The following is a 22,063-nucleotide window of genomic DNA, read 5'->3' as shown; positions in this document are numbered from 1 at the left end:
CTGCAGGCTAAAGACATCAGTAACATCATTCACTAACCATATGTGAAAGAAAAGCTTCAGTTTGACTGTTTGAGACTGAAAGCACACTCTCCAAGCCCAACGAGTAGCACGTGAACAGGGGATTTTTTTTAAATTGTTGAATTTCTCCAGTAGTTTAAAATTTAATTTTTCCTTTTTTTTTATTATTTTCTAATAGTTTCAAAATCAGTATTTCAGGTTTTTCTGATGGTCAGAATAAAGAAAGCTATTTCAGCACTTTAGCTGGGACACCAGAAATATAATCACAGATATTTTGTTTTTTTTTTTAACTTTGAGACGTAGTGAAAAGAAAACTTTTTGCTGTCAGTAGATTATTATATTATTATTATTATTATTATTATTATTATATTTTGTTAGCTGACCTCACTTTTTAATGTACTTGAACAAAGCATCACATTCTGCAAAACATTCATCTAAGCCAGAACTTTACCATGTGATGTTTTTATTAAAAGTTTTTTAGTTTTTTGAACCACAACCTCATGAACATGTGATCACATCTCATGAACCAGCACTGAGCCCTACTGATAAACCACTCAGTGAAGCATGAAATAGCCATGACTCACATTTCAAGTCTCCCATCTAGTGGTTATACTGAGTGGTTTGCTGGCCTCCACCTTTGGGGGATGTGGTCTAACTTGGCTCAAGCAACTTATGTGGTAGGGGCTCTGCCAGGCTTCGGACGGTTCTTTGGGATCTGTGGTTTGTCACACACACCGAAATTGTATATTTGCTTTTGTACACACCCCTTTTTTGTCTTTCTTGTGCTGTGTATCATTTGGGTTTGCTTCATTAGAGAAGCTGCAGTTGGAAACAGAATGTTTGTTTACTTTGCCCTCAAAGTTGTCCCCTACTTGTTGTTTCTTGCTTCTTGTTTCTTTCCTTCTCCTTCACCTTCTTCTTCATCAATCCCCTGGAGCAGACAGGAGGTAACCCTGTTTGCTCCGTCACATAGTTGAAAATCTCATGAAGTGATTAAGAGAACCAAACACTTAAAAGCTCACTGATGAAGCCTGAAACAGGATTTTGACTTCAGAGTAAACCTTTGGTTTATGGCATTACAAATGTGGTTGACTTTTTACTGAGGCATATCTTCATGCTAATGTAGGAGTACAACATTACTTCAGTTATATTACACCAACATCTCTTATAAATTAGCACTAAGGAAACACTGAATGACCTGGTGGTTTTTGTCCATAAAACTACTCATCTAAGATGACCACAAAGTAAAAGATCTCTCAGCAAAATTATGCAACATTTTAGGCACTATTGGCCCGATCAAATCAGTGAGCTGGGATTTTTTATTCTAAACATGAACTACTGGTGCCCCACACAACAACTCAATGTCCACTATGTGAAGGAGCCAAACACATGCCTTCTCGTCTCATTAATCTATAGCACCACCTCATCAGTCAGTCACCTGTGACCTCGCCTCTTCACCTCTGAGTTACAACATGGCAGAGCTGCCTCTGTCACCTGATAAATAACAGTGAGACATTCCACATACATGCAGTCACACACGTGCTTCAAATACAGCAATGAACCATCATGTCATCATCCAACTCCACCTGTGATCTTGTGTCACCATTACTCTCTGAGCTTTGTGTTTGTTCTTCTGTCACCTGACAAATAGGACGAACATGACAATAAGAATAAAATGTGGAGCTGCTTCAGTGTTTCTGTCACTTTGTGCAGATCTTGACTCGTCAGTAATGTTTGTAGGGTGAGTGCATTTTTAAAACAATTTGTGTAAACTGCACTACAAGGTGGAATATTTGCAAAATCATGACTACCTCATGATATATTGTCTCAAAAATTAATTCTATGAATACGTCAGTGCCATTATGATGAAATTATTGTGTCACCAACATTTTAACATTAGACATAATTCTAACAGCCTCTGTAAACTAATATCCTGGCCTGCTTGAGGCTGCCGTTTTCTCTAACAGTTTCAATGAAAATTAGAAATGCTGCTCTGAGACTGAGAGAACTAATAGTGCTGCATGTTGTGGAGTTAGTTTCCAAAACACGTTATTCATGGTTACATACAATTTTAACTGTAATGGTGGATGGCAAAAACCAGAGGGAAGGGAAGGCACAAAGAGATTGCGACACAGCCAAAAGAAAACACAGGGCTTAAAAACACCAAGGGAGCAATCAGTGAATGGGAGACAGGAGGGAAACACAGCTGTGGCAAATCAGGGCTGAAGAGACAAAGGCAGCAAAACCATACACATTCGCATGAGACACGGACTATCAAAGTAAAACAGGAAACATAACACACAGACACGGACTTTACAAGGGGATACAGCAGACAGGGGAGAGAGCAACTAAGGGACACAGACAGAAACCAGAAGGCAGAACTCTAACAAAGAAACCAAAAGACAATAAATTATAAACAAAGTCAAAGCAAAATCATAGTTTAGCAATAATGAAAACTCAAAATTCTGGGTCAACGACCAAGTCTCCTAACAACCTGAGACAGTCACAGTTTTGAACACTTGGACAAAAAAAAACTTGGACACTTTCAGTTGTGTATGCAGTGGCGGCCCCAGCCTGTTTGGCGCCCTGGGTGAACACTCCCCCCCCCCCCACACACACAGGCAAAACATTAAGGATTGTACATTAACATAAAACTGTTGTACACACACATATAAGGAGAGAGAGAGAGAGTATGCATAGTATGCAAACGGCTACCAAACAGCCATCATAATTCATCATACAATGAGAACAGGACAAATCAACAATTGACAATGACTAATTAATATTAAAATCTGTAACATAATGTATTGTTTGGAGTTTAGTCTGTTTCTGTTGCTATTTTTACCATTTCTTCTTGGAGCAACTGTAACCCACATTATTTCTTTAGGGATTAATACAGTATTCTGATTCTGATTGTTTCAGGATGACCTGCCATTATCCAATGACACATCTGCTTACCTGTATGTTTTACTTGTTTCTCCTCCTCTTCTTTTCTCTTTTTTCTAAACTGAGCACCTGATGGCTTTCAACTGTTCTTGTCCATCTTCCATTGGTTTTAATTTTGCACTCCATTAAAGAACCACCCATCCCTCAACCCGAGGATCGCCACAACATGATCTAACACACCTACACCTTAGTTCACAGATTCACTTTGTCTAGGGTGCATTTCTGGGATTTCACACAACCCAGGATTTAGATCATGAATACATAATGGGCTTGGATTTACAAAATTATAAATGAAATGTGTTCTATCTGGAAGCAGGTTGTGTGTGAGACTTTAAATCATCAAACTGTAAATTTTAAATTGTTATTGATCCCTTTACCCCGAGTCCTAAAGTGTATATTTATCTTCTTACTCTACTTATATATATTGTTTGTTTACACTGCTGTAACTGGAGCCTCGTCGTCTCGTCTCTATATACTGGACTGTAGCGGTGATGACAATAAAGTTTACTTTGACTTCGGCAGCAAGCAGGTGCACCGAGGGCTCTCGCGCTCACTTTTCGCGTATAGAATTTCGAAAAAATCATCGGTGCAAATGTAGCCGCTAAACTGGTGGACCTAAATCCTCACCACGTCTGTATACATACAAACGGAAAGGGAGTGAGTGGGTCAGCGCTCGGAGCACAGAAGCTAAGCCGGCTTTAAACACACCATTTATTTTCAGGATAAAACACAGTCAGAACCCCAAATACAAGCTAAAATCCCCGCTATACAATAAAAATAATGTTCACAACCCGCTAAAAGCCCTGCCGGCAGAAATAACTATACACTAAAAAAAAACCAAAGCTAAATGAATGTTTTTCATATGCTAAAAACTTCCCCCCAGAATCCTATATTCCCACAGTCCAGCCATACGCGGGCAAATGTTCCTGAGCCGAACGAGACAGGAGAGGAACTCCTCTTCCGGTATGGTCAAACTCGCAAGCAGCAAACCAGGGAGGAGGCCCCTATTTCCGCCTGACGGTGCGCGGCCGTGCAGTCCAGCCACTCTCCACACCTGCACACGTTTCCCTCGTAGCCCCGCCAGATGCAGGCAGAGGCGTCCCCCTGCCCTGCTGTGGATTTCATGCATCGCCACCCACGGGCGCTATTCTGTCCATCGGGACTGGATCGCCGGGTTATGCTGGCTGATCGCCGAATGTTTCGTGGCGCCCCACAGTCAGGCCGGAGGTCCTTCTTTTCATATGCTGGCTTGCACACGTTTCGTTTCCAGCTCTTGACTTTTCGTGTGTTTCTCCTCCAGTCTTTGCGCTCATTATCTCCCTTAAGTCAGTTTGGCGGCTGATAGGCCACCTCGGGGAACGCCCCCACCTCACAGGTGTCTACAATTGTCCGCTTAATCCACAGTGTGTAACGTTGGGTTGTGTTGCATGGTTGAGAGTAGGCGGCAAAACACCTAGCAGGCTAGTCGGAAGAACACACACCCACGCTGGTATCGGTAATCCACGGTGGTTCTTTAATACTCCTTCTTCAACAACCATATAAAAGCCCGGCTGAACGGCTGCGGCTCAACAACATAACACCCAGCGTTCATACAACCCAAGCGTTGCAAACAAAACAAAAAAAAAGGTCTGGAGAAGAAAACATAAATCCGTCCCTCGTTAAGCACAAGCGTGCAGGCACGTGTCCTCATAATCCCAGAGAGAGAGAGAGAGCCTTGGCACAAACTGATGACACCATCAACCCTCGACTTGGGTGTCTTAAAGGGACACCACACCATAGTGGCTGTTACAAGTGGAATAAAAAGAATACTGTACAACAACACCAAACACACACTAAAAATATGGGGATAAAATCATGCAATAAGAATATCAATAAACAAACATGCAATATCACTATTACAATAAAATCATGCAAATAAAATCAACACTATGTACCAACAAACAGTCTGATACAAAACAAAATATAAAAACACAATTTTCAACTGTGTGACACAAATTATAAGTCTGTATTATAATGTCTGGTGTTTTTGTGTTTGTTGGTTTGTTTTTATTTTGTTTTATTTTGCGAGTTGGTTATTAGATGCAGCTCCAGCCGGTCAGAGAATCCCCCACCGCCCCGCCCTCTCTTCCCTGTGCAGCAAGCAGCAGACGCACCTCGCAAACGGAGGGCGCCCTTACTGCCAGCAAATGGGTGATAGAAAACCGATTGGTGCCTATGCCATTCCCAATATGCGCTGGTATGATGTCGGGGCAGCATGAGTACGAGCAATTTTTTATTTTTTTTTGCCGATGCCGTGATGCTGCCCCGGACAACCGCCCGTGTCGCCCGTATCAAAAACCGCTTATTACTCTTATTATTCTTTTTGGGTCGCAAAATAAACTCTTAACATATTTTCAGGCTAGAATGTAGCTGTGTAAACTTCAAATATCTGTGTTATTGGTTATAATCAATCAGCTTCTGTTTGTCCACTTAAAATATGTTTACAGAACTATTTTTTGCATTTGTTGCCATTTCAGCTGTCCTCTTGGCCAGATTACTCTTAAGAGAGACATTTTTAAAGTAAACAAGAAGTTCTTTAACTGCATAAATAAAGGATACATAAAAGTCACTACCAAAAACTGATTGCCGCTTCTACCTTTTTACCGCAATGTTGTTTGTTGCTCAAGATGACTTGATATAATTCATGAGGGATATATTTGACATAGGTTTCAGATATTATAGACCAACAAGTTATTTATAGCATTTTAACCCTTTAGAGCCGATCGGAGTGGGCACGCTCTGTTTTGCGTAACTATTTTTAAATCCCAGTAGCACTGCAACCACGTAAGCTAGCGCAAAAAATTTTTTTGCATATGAATCCGGAGGAGTTGTACTTACATCTTGTGCCATCAGCTTGTCCTAGGTCACGGTTTCCTTCCACATAAAGCTTTGCAAAAACTGCATAAAAAGCACTTGCAGGAACAAAAACATAATATTCCAGAAACACGCTTTGCCGATTCGATCAGCTGTTCATAACACTTCCTACGTTGGAATAGACGTCAGCGCGAACTATCGCATGTCCGCCATTACCTGCCCGAAACCGGAAGTGACGTCGTTTTCGCGGAAATGTAGTCTTTTTTGCCATCAGGGCCTCAGGGCCTATACTGCTCTTTTTAAAAGTTATCTTTGACTTTATGACTTTCTGTGTCGTTTCCGGGATGCTTAGGACTCATATTGCACTGCTGGAAATAGTTTATTTTGATGCATATGCTGCTTTTTTGCAAATTTGCAGTATAATATTTATTTTCGTTTTTCCTGCAGTGTATAAAAATTGGTGTATTTCAAAAATAAAACTATGAAGACACTCAAAATAAATTTCCTGTGGTGGGAAACTATTTTGTGTAACTTTTTTGTATTTACAGTTTTTTACAGATAAGCCTCTTAAATTTCTCTAACTAGAAATATATGTTAAAAAATCAAAAACGATTTTTTTGTAGTTTATTGCACTTTTTTGCAATTTATGTAATTACTATGCACTTAATGAATACATATTATTAAAATCTGGGCTATAATGGTTGTATTGATGTATAGCAACTTGAAATGTTCCCAAAAATGGCTCCACAGCATGTAAAAATATAATATAAGCTCTGGCGGACTTGGTTCTATGGTAGGTCTTAAAGGGTTAAATACAAGCAATCAGTTTTTGGCACAACACCTGGTCCCTCAGGTGGACGCAGCCTCTGAATTTGGACACCCCCGGCCTGTTTCTGGCCAACCATAATAATGTAGCATTTTATCCGATAAATAAACATTGTAACATTGAAGTTTATATATATATATGACGAAGAAAGCTTTCACCCACTAGTGAAGACTGTCATTGCTAGGTCAACAGCGCTGTTGAAAAGGCTCTGGAGGTCCCTGTATCAAGCATGTAAACCTGTGACACAAAAATCACCAAACTCGGACCAGCACAGACTGGTTTCCTTCGTGGTGATGAAGGAAAACGCTGGGCTGGCATGTAAAAGGGCATTTATTCTCTTCAAGGACCTGAAGCTCCATAAGGAACCCCTCCAATAGCCAAACCCACCTGTTCTCTGATTGGATTGTTAAATTTGTGATTGACATGACATTGACCAATCAGCTGAAAGGAAGAAAATTGGGGTCAAAATTCGTAGTTGAAACTTGAGTGCAGAGTTTCACATGTATTTTTTGGCTATGTCCACACACAAATCTTTTTTACGCACACACAAATTCTTTTTACACATACAAATCCTGATTTACAAGTAAAAAATATTTATGACCACGATTTGAGCCCATATGGTTGTTTCCAGTTCTTTTGCTTGGATCAAACTAAGATCAGTGAAAGAGATTTCTCTGTGGTATTTGTTTGTCAAGCACACAGGCTAACAGCCAATAGGAAGACGGAGAATGTGGTTTCTATGGTGATGCTGCTGTCACACAGGTCTAACATTTGTCTTGTAAAACAGGTTAACAAGGAAACACAGGTGCATTTCCTCATTGGTGGCTGTTTGGTACAGAAGTCTCTTTACTTTTAGATTTTAAGCCTGTTAAATGTTATAGTTTTATTTTATTTTATTTTTATCTGTTAGTGGATAATTTTCTTTTTTCTTTGAATGTTTCAGAGATCCTTCAGAACAACAGTAAGTGTTTAAAATTACGTCTTTCAGTCTTTTAGGTAGTCTGACAGGTTGACTGAACTCTGTGAGCTTTAGTGGGTCAGATTGTTAATGTTCATGTATGCAGTGTCTAAACATGCTGTTCAGGTGTTCATGACCTTTACTTTTATTAATTCAACCTAGTTTATCTCATTTAAAATAAAGTGTGGAGTGGAAAGTTGTCATTATATCTACCTGTACTAGTGAAAAACGTTCATTGACTTCAATGTGTTTCATCATCTGAAGAACCAAAAGCTGTCAGACTATCTGACACAATATAAAGAATAACATCACCTCAATCACAAACAGGAAATGTACTCACTTACTCTCCTGTACTCTGATTACAGTCATGTATGTTTTCTCTGTGGCTCTTTCTGCTGCTTCTTTGTCCCTCACTGTAAAGAGATGTACTGAGAGACTCCTGCACTGATGTTTTATAGGAAACTTAGAACAATCAAAGCGTCGGAGTTCAAGAACACGGAAATGTCTGCTGTGACTGCGTCGCTCTGCTCGACTTTGCTGTTTGTCGGCCTCTTCGTGTTTGTCTCTGCAGGTGAGATTCACTCTGTGGGACAGAGAGGAAAAGCACCAGTCTGCTTTACATGTTAACAACATTTCCTGAAGAGTTATTTTCATATTGATTCGGTTTTTCCATGTTTTTGGAGTCCACATGAGGCTGGGTGGAGTCTGTGTGGACCTAACATGTCGGTGTGATCAGACCTCACAGAGACAAAGAAGTGTAATGTGTGTGTCAGTGTGATGTGTTGTAGTTTCAGGAGTCAGTATGCAGCTACAAAGCTTTTAGTTCAGTGTATACAAACAGCTGTAGCTACATAAAGGCAGCATGCAGAGACTCACAGTGTCTTATAATGAGAGGCTGCTTTCTCTCACACATTATGTTCACTTATTATAAAAACATGTTTGTGTTTGTGGAACCTGCAGGAACGTGATTCAATAACTAAACTGTGAAAAACACAAGAAAGTAAATGTGAGTTCAGAGCAATCGATATAATGTTCACATGTAACATGTCCTCACATTAATAATGAGGACTGAGAGAAATGCGCTACAAAATCAGAAAAAAATACACATTCTCCCTCAGCTAACATTATTAAATACCGAAAAAAAAAAAAAATACAAACACTGTACTCAGATGAAAAAGAAATAAACAACCTATTGAAACTCAATAATTCTGATTCCCCCCCCGCCGCCGCCATGTTTCCACACTTGGTACAGTCCACCAGGATTTCCTGGATTTAGATATCATGGTTTCTGATGCCACGCCTTTACTCTTCTTCATGTGCCAACATGACATCTTGTTAAAAGTGTAACATCCTCACTGTGTAAAACCATACTGTGTCACCTCTGAAAGGGGGACAAACTGGGTTTTATGCCCTTCCACTTCGAGCAGATAAACTAGTGTTGCACGAATTAGAAGATTTTTGTTTGGCCACTAAAAATCATTTGATACTTTATGAAAACAATAGTTTGTTACTTGTCATTGAATGGAAAACAGGCCCAGGCCCAAGTTTATTTTCAGCACTGAAGCAAAGTTCTGCATCAGATTAACTTTAACACGTAATGACTTCATAATTTTCTCTGCAAACTAATTTACATTTAAACTGTAGATTTATCTGACCTAACATCAGCAACTACTTCTGATAAACCAGAGTCTGTGCTGTTGCCTACTTAATAAAAAACACGAAATCACATGGGCCCAGCCATCTTAAATCTTCAGTCTAATCAAAATAGAAAGAGTTTTTCTTTACATAGAAAGAGTGTTTCTTGACATTTTTGTTAAAAAACAAAAAACATAAATCACACAGGCTATAAACTGCTAATGCTACCCAGTCACAGGTGTTAGGGAAATTGTGAAACCTACCTGCTAATGGTAATCAAACTTCAGCACAAGAGCAGTAAATGAAGGTCAGAAAAATGGGTAATATCACAAAGTAACCACATACTATTACCAGTTTTAGTAATTTTTTTAATATAAATAAATATTTTTTGTAAAAATATGTGACTCCACATAGTTGTGAAATTTGAAATAAATTTCAAATTTCTGTTATTACTGTGGGTCACCTGCAATACTTTCCCAGCACACCAGGGGGTTGTGGATCACTTTAGCTCTCTGATTTAGGAATCACTGCTCTAAACCATTGTGTTTGATAGAGTACACTTTTACAAGACAGTTCAAAGAAGTCTTACCATTAATTATTTTTTTCAATTTTTAAACACTTTTATCTTCATCTTTAACAGGCTACATACAACAGGCTTTCAAGGTCACTGCAATTAACACACTACTTAAAAAGCCATCAGCTGACCAAGCTGCCTTAGATATTTACAGACCAATTTCTAACCTTCTGTTTATCATTAAAATATTCTTGAAATTAAAAAAAAAAAACCACTAACTGATCCTCTGCACAGGAATGGTAAAAGTCAAATGAATTGAGTTTTGTGTCTTTTCGTGTAGCTCCTCTTTCAGACAAGAAAATCATAGCTCAGTCTGGAGAGGACGTCACTCTGACATGTCGAGCTCCAAACAAGAACATTATGGTTGTAGAGTGGAGCAGAGCTGACCTGGGAGAAGAATATGTGCTTTTGTACCGGGACGAGCACTTTGATCCAGTTAACCAGCATCCATCTTTTAAGAACCGGGTGGATCTGCAGGACAGACAGATTAAGGATGGAGACGTGTCTTTGATTCTGAAGGATGTGAGGACTGATGATGCTGGAACATATGAGTGTCGTGTTGTCACAATACGCAGGAAGAGAGCTAATCTCAGTAGTAACCCCATCAGCATCATCTACCTTCATGTTGTTCCTCCAGGTGAGTGAGTAGAGTTGAGTGTGTGTGTGATCAGAGGTGAAGCTGCTTCCTGGTTGTTGATGTTTGTTTCTAAAGATGTTGTTGATGAGACTTTGTAGAAAGCAGCTGGTCTGAGTGATGTGATCAGAGTGCAGTAGATGATGTCTGACAGCAGTTTGAAGAGGAAATGGATTCTGTTCTGTTCTTCACTCATCACCTACCTGACAGCTGACACCTCACACCTGTTCATCTCCTGCAGGTCAGACAGGAGGACACACAGAGGATGGACCTGTTGGACTCAAAGTTATTCTTCAAGTTGCTGGGGTTTTTTTTGTTGTTGTTGTTGGTTTTCTGATCCATAGAAAACAGCAGAAGGTTAAAAAGGGCATTGTGTAGCTAAACTGTTAAATCTGTCTGTTACAAAATCTAAGTGTCATCTTTGAAATTTAAGAAGGATGAGGACACAGAGACTGATGATGCTAAGCTCCCATCAGATAATGATAAACACGTCCTGATTTTGTTTTGGTTTCGCTTACCTCTGATTATCATCAGACCTGTTTAGACTGTTACATCAACTCATGATTTCACTGTGCTATGTTACTGCAGTCATTTAAGCTGCTCAGTGTAAGAGTTTAAAAGTTTTCTCAGAGTTCAAAAGTACAAATAGTCTGCTTGATTTATGTCAGAAATCACTTTGTATATAATTTGTTAGGTTATTCTTGAGTTCAACAAGAACAACACAAATTAATCCCTTATGTGCAGATCAGCTGTTACAGCAAAAACACTGTATGTGTCGAAGAAAAGACTAATTACTGTAGATTTCAGATGATCAGTAATCTGCCTGACAGGACTTGTTCAGGACTTGTTGATCAGTAACAGTTGAATGACTGTTATGATGAACAGTGTTATGAGAGGCAAAATGGACTGCAATGTAAGAAAACACAATAAGAAAAATGCTGCAAAAGCACACAAAACACAACGGAAATAGGGGGAAAAAACACAAGGGAAATGTTTCTGGGGAGACAATAACCCGATGGACCAGTTGAAGAAATCACTTTGATTAGTTTTTTTCCTGCTCATTATTCATGAGTTCAGTGTGTCATATGTTACAGTTTCAGACCAGTGAGTGTGTTTTATCAAGCTTGTTCTGTGAACAACCCAAACTAATCCTGATGTACAGATGTTACAGTATAATTACTGACAGTAAATCAACTGACAGCACAAACACTCTAAGTGTTGAAGAAAAGATAAATTACTATAGCTTATAGGCGATCAACAGTCTTCCTGACAGCGTTCAGGACTCATTGATCAGCTAATGAATGTTATGATGGACAGTTTTCTGAAACCAAAATAGAGACATTATTTCCACGTAGCTGCAGGCAGATGTTTTCTCTCTGATCTGTGGAAACTTTTCCTTCATTGATGGAATCTCTTTAGTTTGTTACTGCAGTTTAAACCAGATCACACATTATTGATACATTTTTTTATGCTTTGCTTGTTCGATGCTAATAAAATTTTGAAACATTAGTACTGAATGTTTTGCTTTCTTATTACGTCATTATCTTTTTGGTCCAGCCCATTTATGCACACTTAACCAAAATGAGCTCAACACCCCTGTCTTCAAATATTGTGTGAATAAAACACCTCATGTTTAATATTTAAAAGGGATTATTAAACCTCACTATAAACCTGATGTGAAATAAACAATAAATAAACAAACCATCTGTGGAAACCAAACTGAGTAGGAAAAAGTGTGTGTGTATTTGCACACACATTACTCTTTACTGGTGGTCGTGCTGATTACTTATACTCACTGTTCTCTGGAATAAACAAATTATTCATCAGCTTATCAGCCATAAATGCCATAAAAGAGGCTAAGAAGCTCACTTCGACACCAAAGGTGCTTCACTTGGTGCAGTCAGCAGAAGGTCACCCAGAAAATCATCAAGATGATTCTACAAGTGAGTTGTATTTTTTGTATATTAAAGGTTAACACTGCATTCAGGGGCAAATATAATTTGTTTCTGTGTTTTTTATCTTTTAAATTCATACAATTAAGACAAATTAAATCTTAGTTTTGCTCTTAGAATATAATATAAAGTCAAACAAAGCATTGTCTGTTTTGTTTGTATGATGATCCTGAACTAATATATAGGGTTTTTTTTCTTCTTGAGTATCTCTAAAAATTGATCTACTTTTGATAACTTTCAACAATACGTGGAAGGCTCATCAGTCTCTTAACTTCCCCCTGTTTTCATTATAAACCAGATCAGTACATTTTTATCAAATAGTATTAATTTTGTGTCTTTTCTTCTTCAGCATTTGAACAAGAAATGGCATCACTGTTGATGTTGTTACATCTCCTTTCTCCTCCCCCCACTACCAGGAGGACAAAAATTTCCAAAAATCAGTGCAAGTGATGCAAGTCAGACACTTGTAGTTTAATTTTAACACTTTTTAGTGTAGAAAGCCTCACACTATAGGGAGTGAAGCCAACACTAACCAGAAGCTTAAACATTGTATCTCAGTAGAGTCACTTATTCAGTCTGTAAAGTATTATTTTAACCCAGTTTTGGGAGTTAAAACATGAACTCTGGCACAGTGTTAAATATTTTAACTATTTCAAAAATGTTGATTTAACTCTAAAGAGTGTGTGTATAAACCCTGAAAAAGTGTTGAAAATGACTCTGTGGGAGTTAATTGTGGTCTTTTTTCTGCACAGCAAATCCAGCATGTCCAAATTAACACTGTCGGATTTGATTTCAACACTATTAAAGTGTCTATATGGGTCCACACCAGAGAGTTTTAATTTAACTCTTTTTGGAGAGTTGGTACGTTAACTCTGATTTAGTGTTAAACACCAAATCTGTCTGGAGTTGATAATTTAACACTTGGTGTTAAGAGTTTATATATTAACTCTCAAAGAGTATTTTAGTTTAACTACGTAAGAGTTATCTTCTAATTCATTCTAAAAAGCGGGAATTTTACTGTTCTGACCTTCTAGAAATTTCTTTTGGAAATAAACATTTACTAAAAAGACGCAATGGTTTTTGAAAAACATTTATTCTGAACTGTGCACCACAATTTCAAAACATTTTCTGAAAGATGTAACAGTATACATGTTCTCATTTTCATTAGAATTGTGTTTATCAAAAGGTCTGACATGGTAAATGCAAATAACAGCATTCTCATCACTTATTTCTTCAATACAATATGCATGTCCTTCATTCATCACTTTGTGGAACTTCAACGCACTTCTGCTCTCCCCCATATTCCATCTTCACAAGCATATCCTGTGCGGAGATTGAATAAAAATTAGTTGACACCAATTAATGGCACAAATAATGCGGTAAACAATTGCAGCACAGTAAAAAAAAGAAAAAAAGGAATCCTCTTTGAGCCATTACTTGTGTAAAGTATTTTCCCAAAAGACAAAGACACAGGCAACAGGTAATACTGAACTAAATGTAAAACCTCAACCTTCTTAATTTTTACCTAAACCGTGTGCACAAAACTCTGGAGGGATCTATGCTAACGTAGAATCCAGTCAGGACGCCTGCTACTGCTGTTTGCTCGTTTTTGTTGTTTTTTTTTTTATGGGTGATCATTTTCAGGCTTCAACTAGCACCATTATACCAACATTTCACATTCTAGACATTGTTTTAGGTGTATTTGACCAAAAGTTTGACTGAAAATTCACATGCAAGCTTTTTTTCAAGGCTGTGGTATTTGCCCGCAAACAACACATTTCAGCTAGCTAAAACAGAATGTTATGCTATCAGCGAGCAACATGGCTAATGCCTTCCACACAGCTTTGTCTCAACTCCAAAGAGCCACAGAAGTAAAAGCTCATAATAATAATTGAAACAATCTTTGAAAAAATGACTTACCAAGCATGGCAAACAACTCAAATATGTAGAGCAAAATGTTCTGAAACGGCTTCACTTCAGCTTCGATTGGAGCCGTGCTGGGGGCGGAGTCTGTGAATTTACTTTATTGGTGTCATAGCCCCTCTAGGAGTTAGGAGTTAAGAGGTCAAGAGTTAATGTTTCCATTGTAACACCTCCAGATTTGACAGAGAAACACTCATTTTTAACACTCGATTTTAACTACTATCATTTTACACCTCAGAGTTACATTAAAAGAATGTGACTCTGCTTAGAGTAAAATTAACTCTACTTTTGCAAGAAGACTATTAACACCAAAACATTTAACACTTTTGAATTTGCTGTGTGTGCAGATGCATTTGGAAATCATCCTATGGAGTCCTTCTAAAGGCTGATCTGAGGAGCATTCCTCACACACACCTTACCTAACCTTACCGTACTACTACTTTCTCTATTGTTCCCCCTTGGGTTGCCCTCCCCCAGGCTTGTACCTGTGGCTTTGTGTCCTGCGGGTTGGCTGTTCTGTTTTTCCCAATCCGTGCCATTAAGCTTTAAGCCACTTCTGAAGACAAGATGGTTCACCCCATGACTAGGAAGGTGTACCTAATAAAATGGCGAATGAGCGTATATGTAGCATATCTGTGGTTTCATTTTCGTGGCATTAAGTTTTTCTCTCACCGGGCAAATGCCCGGTATGCCCGATGGCCAGTCCAGCTATGGCTGTAACGTCGGGTTGCGTTTAGTGGTTAAGAGGAGGCGGCAAAACACTTAGCAGGGTAGCCAAAAGAATAGACAATCACACTGGCATTGGGAATTCCACAGCGTGTTCTTTAATATACCTTCTCTTCATCAACCATATAAGCCCGGTTGAACGGCTGCAGCTTGACAAATATAGCGCACAGTGTTCGTACAACCCATAACGTTGCAAACAAAGGTGTCTGGGGAGGTAAAATATAAAATCCGTCCCTCCTCATGCACTAGCATGCAAGCACATGTCCACACGGATGACAACATTAACCCTCGACTTGGGTTGTCTTAAAGAGACACCACACCATTGTGACTGTTACATATTCCCCCCGGGTTAAACAAAGGCTGCCCTCAACCGGACCCAGGTTACCCTCCTCCCGCTACCCCCTTTCACCACACATAGCTACGTTAGGTAGTAAGCAGGTTGTGGAGGAATTGTTATACATCCTTACAGCATTGGTACAGTCCAGACTTAACCAGCCACCATACATGGTCAGCAGGATAAGAAGTTGAAACCAAAACAGGGAAATGTACAGTGCAATATCGACAAACTGGCATACATGACAGTGTCCCACATGGTGAATGTCCATTTAAATAAATGCTAAAGAAAAAAAAAGTATGAGCAATTTTTTTTTTTTTGCCGATGCCCGTCATGCCGCCCCCCACCACGATGCTGCCCCGGGCAACCGCCCGTGTCGCCGTATCTAAAACCGCTACTGTGTGTATGAGTTTATGATATGTTTTACTTGTCTTTCATTCTGCAAACAAAGAAAAACCTCAGTTCTTAGGGGCTATGCTCTGCAAGTTTGAGTCTTGTTCCTGTAAAATGTGTCACAATAAAAGTCGTGTTGAGAAAAAGTCACCAGTGTTGGTTTAACTTGAAATTTGATATTTTGGCTGCATCAAACAGACAAAACAACAACAACAACTAAATGCAGAAATACATAAAGTGACATAAAATGGGATGAATGTATGGGAGTATTGTTAATCTGCTTGTATCCATGTTAGTGTTTAAAGTCCAACATCTCCCTCTAGTGGCCATATATAAACATGTGTGAGGATGGTGTGAATGTAAAATGTGAGTCATAGTGTTCCAGTCAGTCATCAGTGTGTCTCTGCACAGCTGTAATTAAAATGTGTTCAGAGGGCCTCAGTGTCTGAATGGTTCCAGTTCAGCTCCATAACAGCAGCGTCCCTGGTTTGATTCCTGTGTTTCAGCTCATATCTGCCTCTCTCACTGAGGGGGACGTCCACACACACACACACACACACACACTGACCTCACTGTGTTTGAACCAGTAGAAAAGCAGGTGCTCAGAGGAAGAGGGCGGGCTTTACTTGGTGTCAGTGACAGAAATGAAAAAAAGCTCAAATGAGTGAGAAGGACGATGAAGGAAACATCTGTGCTGTGTCTGCTCTGTAAGTAGAATCTCTGTGTTTGTTTGAATTCTTGTACTTCATTTAACTTTCACTTGTAATTCACTCCTTATATGAACACAGCTGGACAGCAGGCACATGACTTTACTGGGTTATTAAATGTAAAAGAGTGTTTACACATAGTCAAAGTATAAACACCCTGCACATACATATAATAAACCACCCATTATGTTCATATCTCAGGTACAACGATGATGTTCATTGGTCTGTTTGAAACGAGACTAAACGATTTCACATTAAACACTGTTTTTTTTAATCCCATTATTAACTCCATTAGTAAAAATCCACACAAAAATTAGTGCAGTGGTTTGTCTCTCACAGATCATGGTTCAGTCAGGATATATCACTAGTTTCTCGTAAGAAATGTACATTAAAACAATGTATATTGAAATGACTTGCATATAAAATATATTTGTTTTTCATGATGTTGATTTTTTAATATATTTTGTATAACATTTTATTTTTTTGGAAGAGTTATAGTTGCCAGCTTGGCACTTGTCTCTCAATTAGAAAATTGATTTATTGTGTGAAAATATTAAGTCTTTTTTAATAGAGCGGAGGGCAAGATTGGTTGCAGTGGTTTGTCAGCTGTTTGTGTGGAGTTGTTCTTTATGTTCACCTCAAATCAACCTGAGTGTCATTTCTCTTTAGTTCTGATCTCACTGCTGAGCTGCACAACAAACCAAGGTCAGTAACCTTCTTCTGTCACAGTTTAAACCTGAGAAATGCTCACTGATATGACCTGATTGGGGTCATGTTTCAGAATGAAACTCAGTAAAACTGATGAGATAAATGATAAAGCACAGATCACTTTTCATACTTGTGTTATGTCTAACATATCATATTTTTTTAACCCTCACAGCTCGTCTGACTGTGAGTCCCAGCAGCTCTCAGTTCTTTAAAGGAGACTTTGTGTCTCTGAGCTGTGAGGAGGACGACAGCTCTGCTGGATGGACTCTGAGGAGAAACACAAGCAAACAACAGAGGACTCAGTGTGGAAGAGATGGGTGGGGGAGAATAGGTGGTTCTTCCTGTAACATCAGTATAACAGCACCTCACGACAGTGGAGTTTACTGGTGTGAGTCCAGAGAGGGTGCCATCAGTAACATGGTTAACCTGACAGTCACTGGTAAGCTGAGTGTGTGGAGTTAGTGTTGATGAAGCTGTGTAAATGGATGAAATGCTGTAGTTTGTCTCTGTGTTGAGGTGGATCAGTGATCCTGCAGAGTCCTGTCCTCCCTGTGATGGAGGGAGATGACGTCACTCTGCTCTGTAAAACAAAGACCACTCCCTCCAACCTCCCAGCTGCTTTCTATAAAGATGGCTCCCTCATCAGGAAGCAGCCTACAGGTCACATGACCATCCAGCATGTTTCCAGGTCTGATGAAGGCCTCTACAAGTGTGACATCAGCGGTCATGGAGAGTCTCCATCCAGCTGGATCACTGTCACAGGTGACACACTCACCTGTCTGTGTTTCTGCAGCTTTCAACATTCACAATGTGACGACAACTTAATGACTGTGTTTGCTTTGTTTTAGGGGAACACAACACCACACCTCCACCTACATCCACACCTCCACCTACATCCACACCTCCTCCTGGTTCCACCCACATCACTCTTCCTCCTGTTCTCTCTGTGTTGTCATGTGTTGGATCAGTGTGTGTTGTGGTTCTACTGGTGTTACTGGTTCTGCTGGTGAGACGATGTGTTCACAGGAAACCTGAAGGTGAGACTCAGACTTCCTGATCTTTCATGTCTGAGTTTGTTTAGTAGAATAAAGTTCACATTCATTAAGATCACAGTAACAACGTTCTTAAATATAATCTCTGTTTAGATATTTAATATATGTTATTCTCCGTTTTCTATCTTTTCCAAGAAGAAGATGGAGAAGATGAGATCATACACAGTACCATCAAAATATCAAATCATCCACAACAGCCAATCAAACCAAGAAGAGGTATTGTTGCTTTCTCTTTCTCGCTGAATGTGAGGTCAAAGGTCTGTTTGTAAAATTCACCTAGTAAGCAAAAATAATGATGATTCTCACAACTCTGCTCCCAAACCGCCAGTCAACAGCTGAAACAGGAAACATGTGACTCTGGCTTTTCATAAGTGTCATCTCACTGTTGTCATAGTGAATCTAGAGGTCAGTGTAGTTACTGTTCATGTTGCATTACTGTGTTCATCATATAAACCAAGTGGGAGAGTTGGTTTGTTTAATCTGCTGATGAACATGTGACATATTTCACCTCTATGTCGCAGAAGTATCACTTACATATGCAACAGTTCATATATGAAATGTATATTTGGTTCAAATGTGACACAACTGCAGTTTTCCTTTAGGCCCAGTTTGACTTTAACTGATGGCGTCGGCTCAGACTCGTGTTTGTTGTGACTTTCTGGCCCACAAAACATTATCAGTGTTGTAAGTGAGCTGTAGGTGTTCAAAGCAGCTCTGACTGGACACACATGTGTTTGCTGTCTGAGTTTTAATACACATTTGTTTATGGTTTATTGTATCTGTGGATGTTCTCACTGAGGTGTTCCTGGTTTGTCTAACAATAGTGTTCATGTTGTGAGAACATGTTTGCTTTGTGCTCTGTGGTGAAGAGTGTCAGTCTGCAGTGGAAAACGTGTCAGCTTTGTGGTCGTCCACCTGCATCTTTCTCAGAAACAGCCTCCAGTTCTTTGTGGTCACTCAGTGTTTCTCAGCAGAGGTGTTAAGATGAGAAAACAACACAGAACATCATTAAAGTTGTGGTTATTGTAAAGTAATGCATTTTTGTGCAAACTAAGAAGAACTAAGGTCCACTGAGATCTCACAGAGGCTCAGTGCAGGACACATTTTCTGGTCTTCATGAGCTAAAAATCATTATTTTCTGTCTTTTTGATGCAAGATTACAAATTATAAAAATGTTTTAGCCATCTTTAGCTCCTGTGTAATAACATCTGAACTGTTGTACCTGCAGTGATTTTAATAGTTTACTCTGCAGACATTTATTCAGCTGTGGTCTACTCAGCAGTGAGAACTGAAGACGTCGGTTATGGACAAACAACCATCAGAACAAGGAGGCCCAGGTACAGCTGCTCTTCAGCCCAGTATTAAGGCAAAATATGTAACAGACATGCTGGTCCTCTGTGTCCATTTCAAAAAAGACAACTGTGCAACTAAGTACCCAGAAATGTACTTTATACATTATTTATTCACTACTGATTTCTGTCCTTTAAATATTTTATCTCCCCCTCGCTGATAATGGAACGTCTGCTTGCGTGCCCATTTTATGTTTTGGAGAGGCAAAGCGTGAAATAGACACAGTGGGTCGGAGTGTCTATTACACGCTTTGCCATGATATCAGGTTGGCTCTTTAATGTTGGACACAGACAAGCTAGCTACTCACCCTGTTTCCAACCATCATCATCAAGTTAAGCTAACCAAACCACATCAGTGTATTCCAGGTGAAGTCAGAATTTGCAAGTTTCCAGTTTAAATTATTATGTCAAATTTTGAACATGTACACAGCACATGCAACAGCTTTTAAGCTTAAAAACAACTATTGGTCATTTTTCTAGCTCTACTTTGCTAATAAATAAAACAACTTATGTTTTCCTTCAATTCACTAACTTTACTGGTGTAACGAACTCAATTGTTGTTGTTTTTTTGAGTGTCCTCAAACCTCTGACATCCAACAGTTTGTCAGTCTGAACTTATTATTATTATTATTATTATTATTATTATTATTCTGTTTTAGCACCTGCTAGAAGCCAGAGTTCTAAGCAATCTGAAAAGAAAGAACAAAAGAACAAAGAAAGTACAAAAGAAAAAATAAAGAGTCTCAGGGGATAATATTCTTCATGAGGACCCTGCAGAAGTTAAATCTCTGCTTTGCCTTCTTAACCACACGTTCAGACTCTTGTTGTTGTAAAATCCCAGAAACTGGACGTCTGTGACCTTTTCCACACAGTTCCTGCTGATAATTACGTGCTTAATCACAGTGAAGTCAATGGTCCTGTCTCGTGTCCTGGACATTTTGGGGACCAAGTTGTTGTCTTTAAAGCACTGAGACAGTCGCTGGGTAGACTCATTGTCCCCAGAAATGACACCGTCCACCGTGAGTCAACTGCAAATCTGATGAATGTGTTGCTGGGCGCAGTGGTATGAGAAGAAAGTATGGAGCAGGGTGCTCAGCACAGCTGTAGAGGTCTGAGGTCATACTCTCACCCTCTTTGTGCATCCTGATGGGAAGCCGTCGATACAAAGTCATAATATGTGGCGTCATTTTCACAAAAAAATAAAATTCTCTAATAATAAGACGAAAACTTTGCTTAAATATGAGAGCGAAGCTGGAAGCAGCAAATCATTCATCTTTTAAAATGTGACTTAATGCACTTGCTTAACAAATTGTTGCAGCTCTGTGGGCTCCAGGCTCAGTTCTGTGAACCAAACAGGCACCTAAAGTGTGATTTGTATCTGAACTGGTTCCCAGTAAAGTCTGAACTGGGACTGTGTGTGATGCAGAAAGGTTGGAGGTCTTGATGGAACTACAAAGCTTGTAATCATGTTTCCTGTTGTTTGAACTGTGTGTGTTTGTGTTCAGACTTTAAACCAGAGCCAGACGTCGTCTACTCTTCACTGAAGTAGTCCACCAGTCCAACCACTGACGTCCAGCTGCTGGTTTCTAACTGGTCCCCCCAGCACCTCAGACCAGAGGAGATCGACAAAATGATAAAACATTTGTTATTGTTTTGCATTTTGCAGCAAAATCATTAATGAAATGCATCCAACTCTTACAAAAAACTGCTTTGTTTGTGGTAAGAGTGCAGTTTATTGGCATCAGCAGAAACTAGAAGATTTATGATTTCTAAATTCCCAGCCAGGGCCCCAGCCCAGAGACGGAGCGCCCCCAGAACCCCACGCCCGTCCCGGACCCACCCAGGGGCAGCCAGGCTACCAGGTCAGTAACCCACGTCCGTCAGCACAGACCCTCCCCTGGGACGAGGAAAACCGTCACCTAAGAGCCAACAGAGCCATTAATAGGCCATGGCTGCTACCCCGGGTTGAGCCCTCCAAGGAAGATGCTCCTGGGTGTTGTGTTTACAAGGTTCTGATTACACACCCAACAAATTGGCGACGAAGATGAGCGCTTCAGTACCGAGCCCACCGCCCTTTTTGCAACATGCGGGTGAGCCGCCAATACCGTTTATGACGTGGCGCAAATTCTTTGAGAACTACATGCTAGTGATAAATGCTACGGGAGATGCATGGCCGGAGGCGAGACGGCGAGCCGTCTTATTACATTGCTTGGGACCAGAGGGACAACGACTGTTCTACACACTGCCGAATCAAGGTACGACGTTTGCTGAAGCCATGACTGCGCTTGAAAACCACTTTGTCCCTAAAGTGAATGCAGTGGCATGCAGGCACACATTCAGACAGGGAGTTCAGCGGGCTGATGAAACGGTGACCCAGTATGTTGCCACCCTCAGAGCGTTAGCTGTGCCATGTGGTTTTGGAATAATGGAGGGTGAAATGATTCAGGATCAACTTGTTGCTAATGCTAATCTCAG

General features: G+C 39.7%; 1 protein-coding gene across 2 annotated transcripts in view; it reads left to right on the top strand.

Annotated features, from left to right (window-relative positions):
* The first annotated feature begins 7,451 nt into the window (after window positions 1-7,451).
* Window positions 7,452-22,063, top strand: part of LOC120716468 (CD226 antigen-like) — a 31,797-nt gene continuing 17,185 nt past the window's right edge. For both annotated transcript variants that reach the window (XM_040004009.1, XM_040004008.1), the window contains exons 1-3: window positions 7,452-7,604; window positions 8,060-8,172; window positions 10,091-10,447. In XM_040004009.1, the coding sequence (XP_039859943.1) occupies window positions 8,103-8,172; window positions 10,091-10,447 (427 nt within the window). In that variant the 5' untranslated portion in view covers window positions 7,452-7,604; window positions 8,060-8,102. The remainder of the gene's footprint in view (window positions 7,605-8,059; window positions 8,173-10,090; window positions 10,448-22,063) is intronic.

This window comes from Simochromis diagramma, unplaced genomic scaffold (genome assembly GCF_900408965.1).
Source record: "Simochromis diagramma unplaced genomic scaffold, fSimDia1.1 OVJJ01000776.1, whole genome shotgun sequence".
Lineage (NCBI taxonomy): Eukaryota > Metazoa > Chordata > Actinopteri > Cichliformes > Cichlidae > Simochromis > Simochromis diagramma.
The sequence above is the reverse complement of the archived record's forward strand: the minus strand, read 5'-3'. Positions and strand labels throughout refer to the sequence as shown.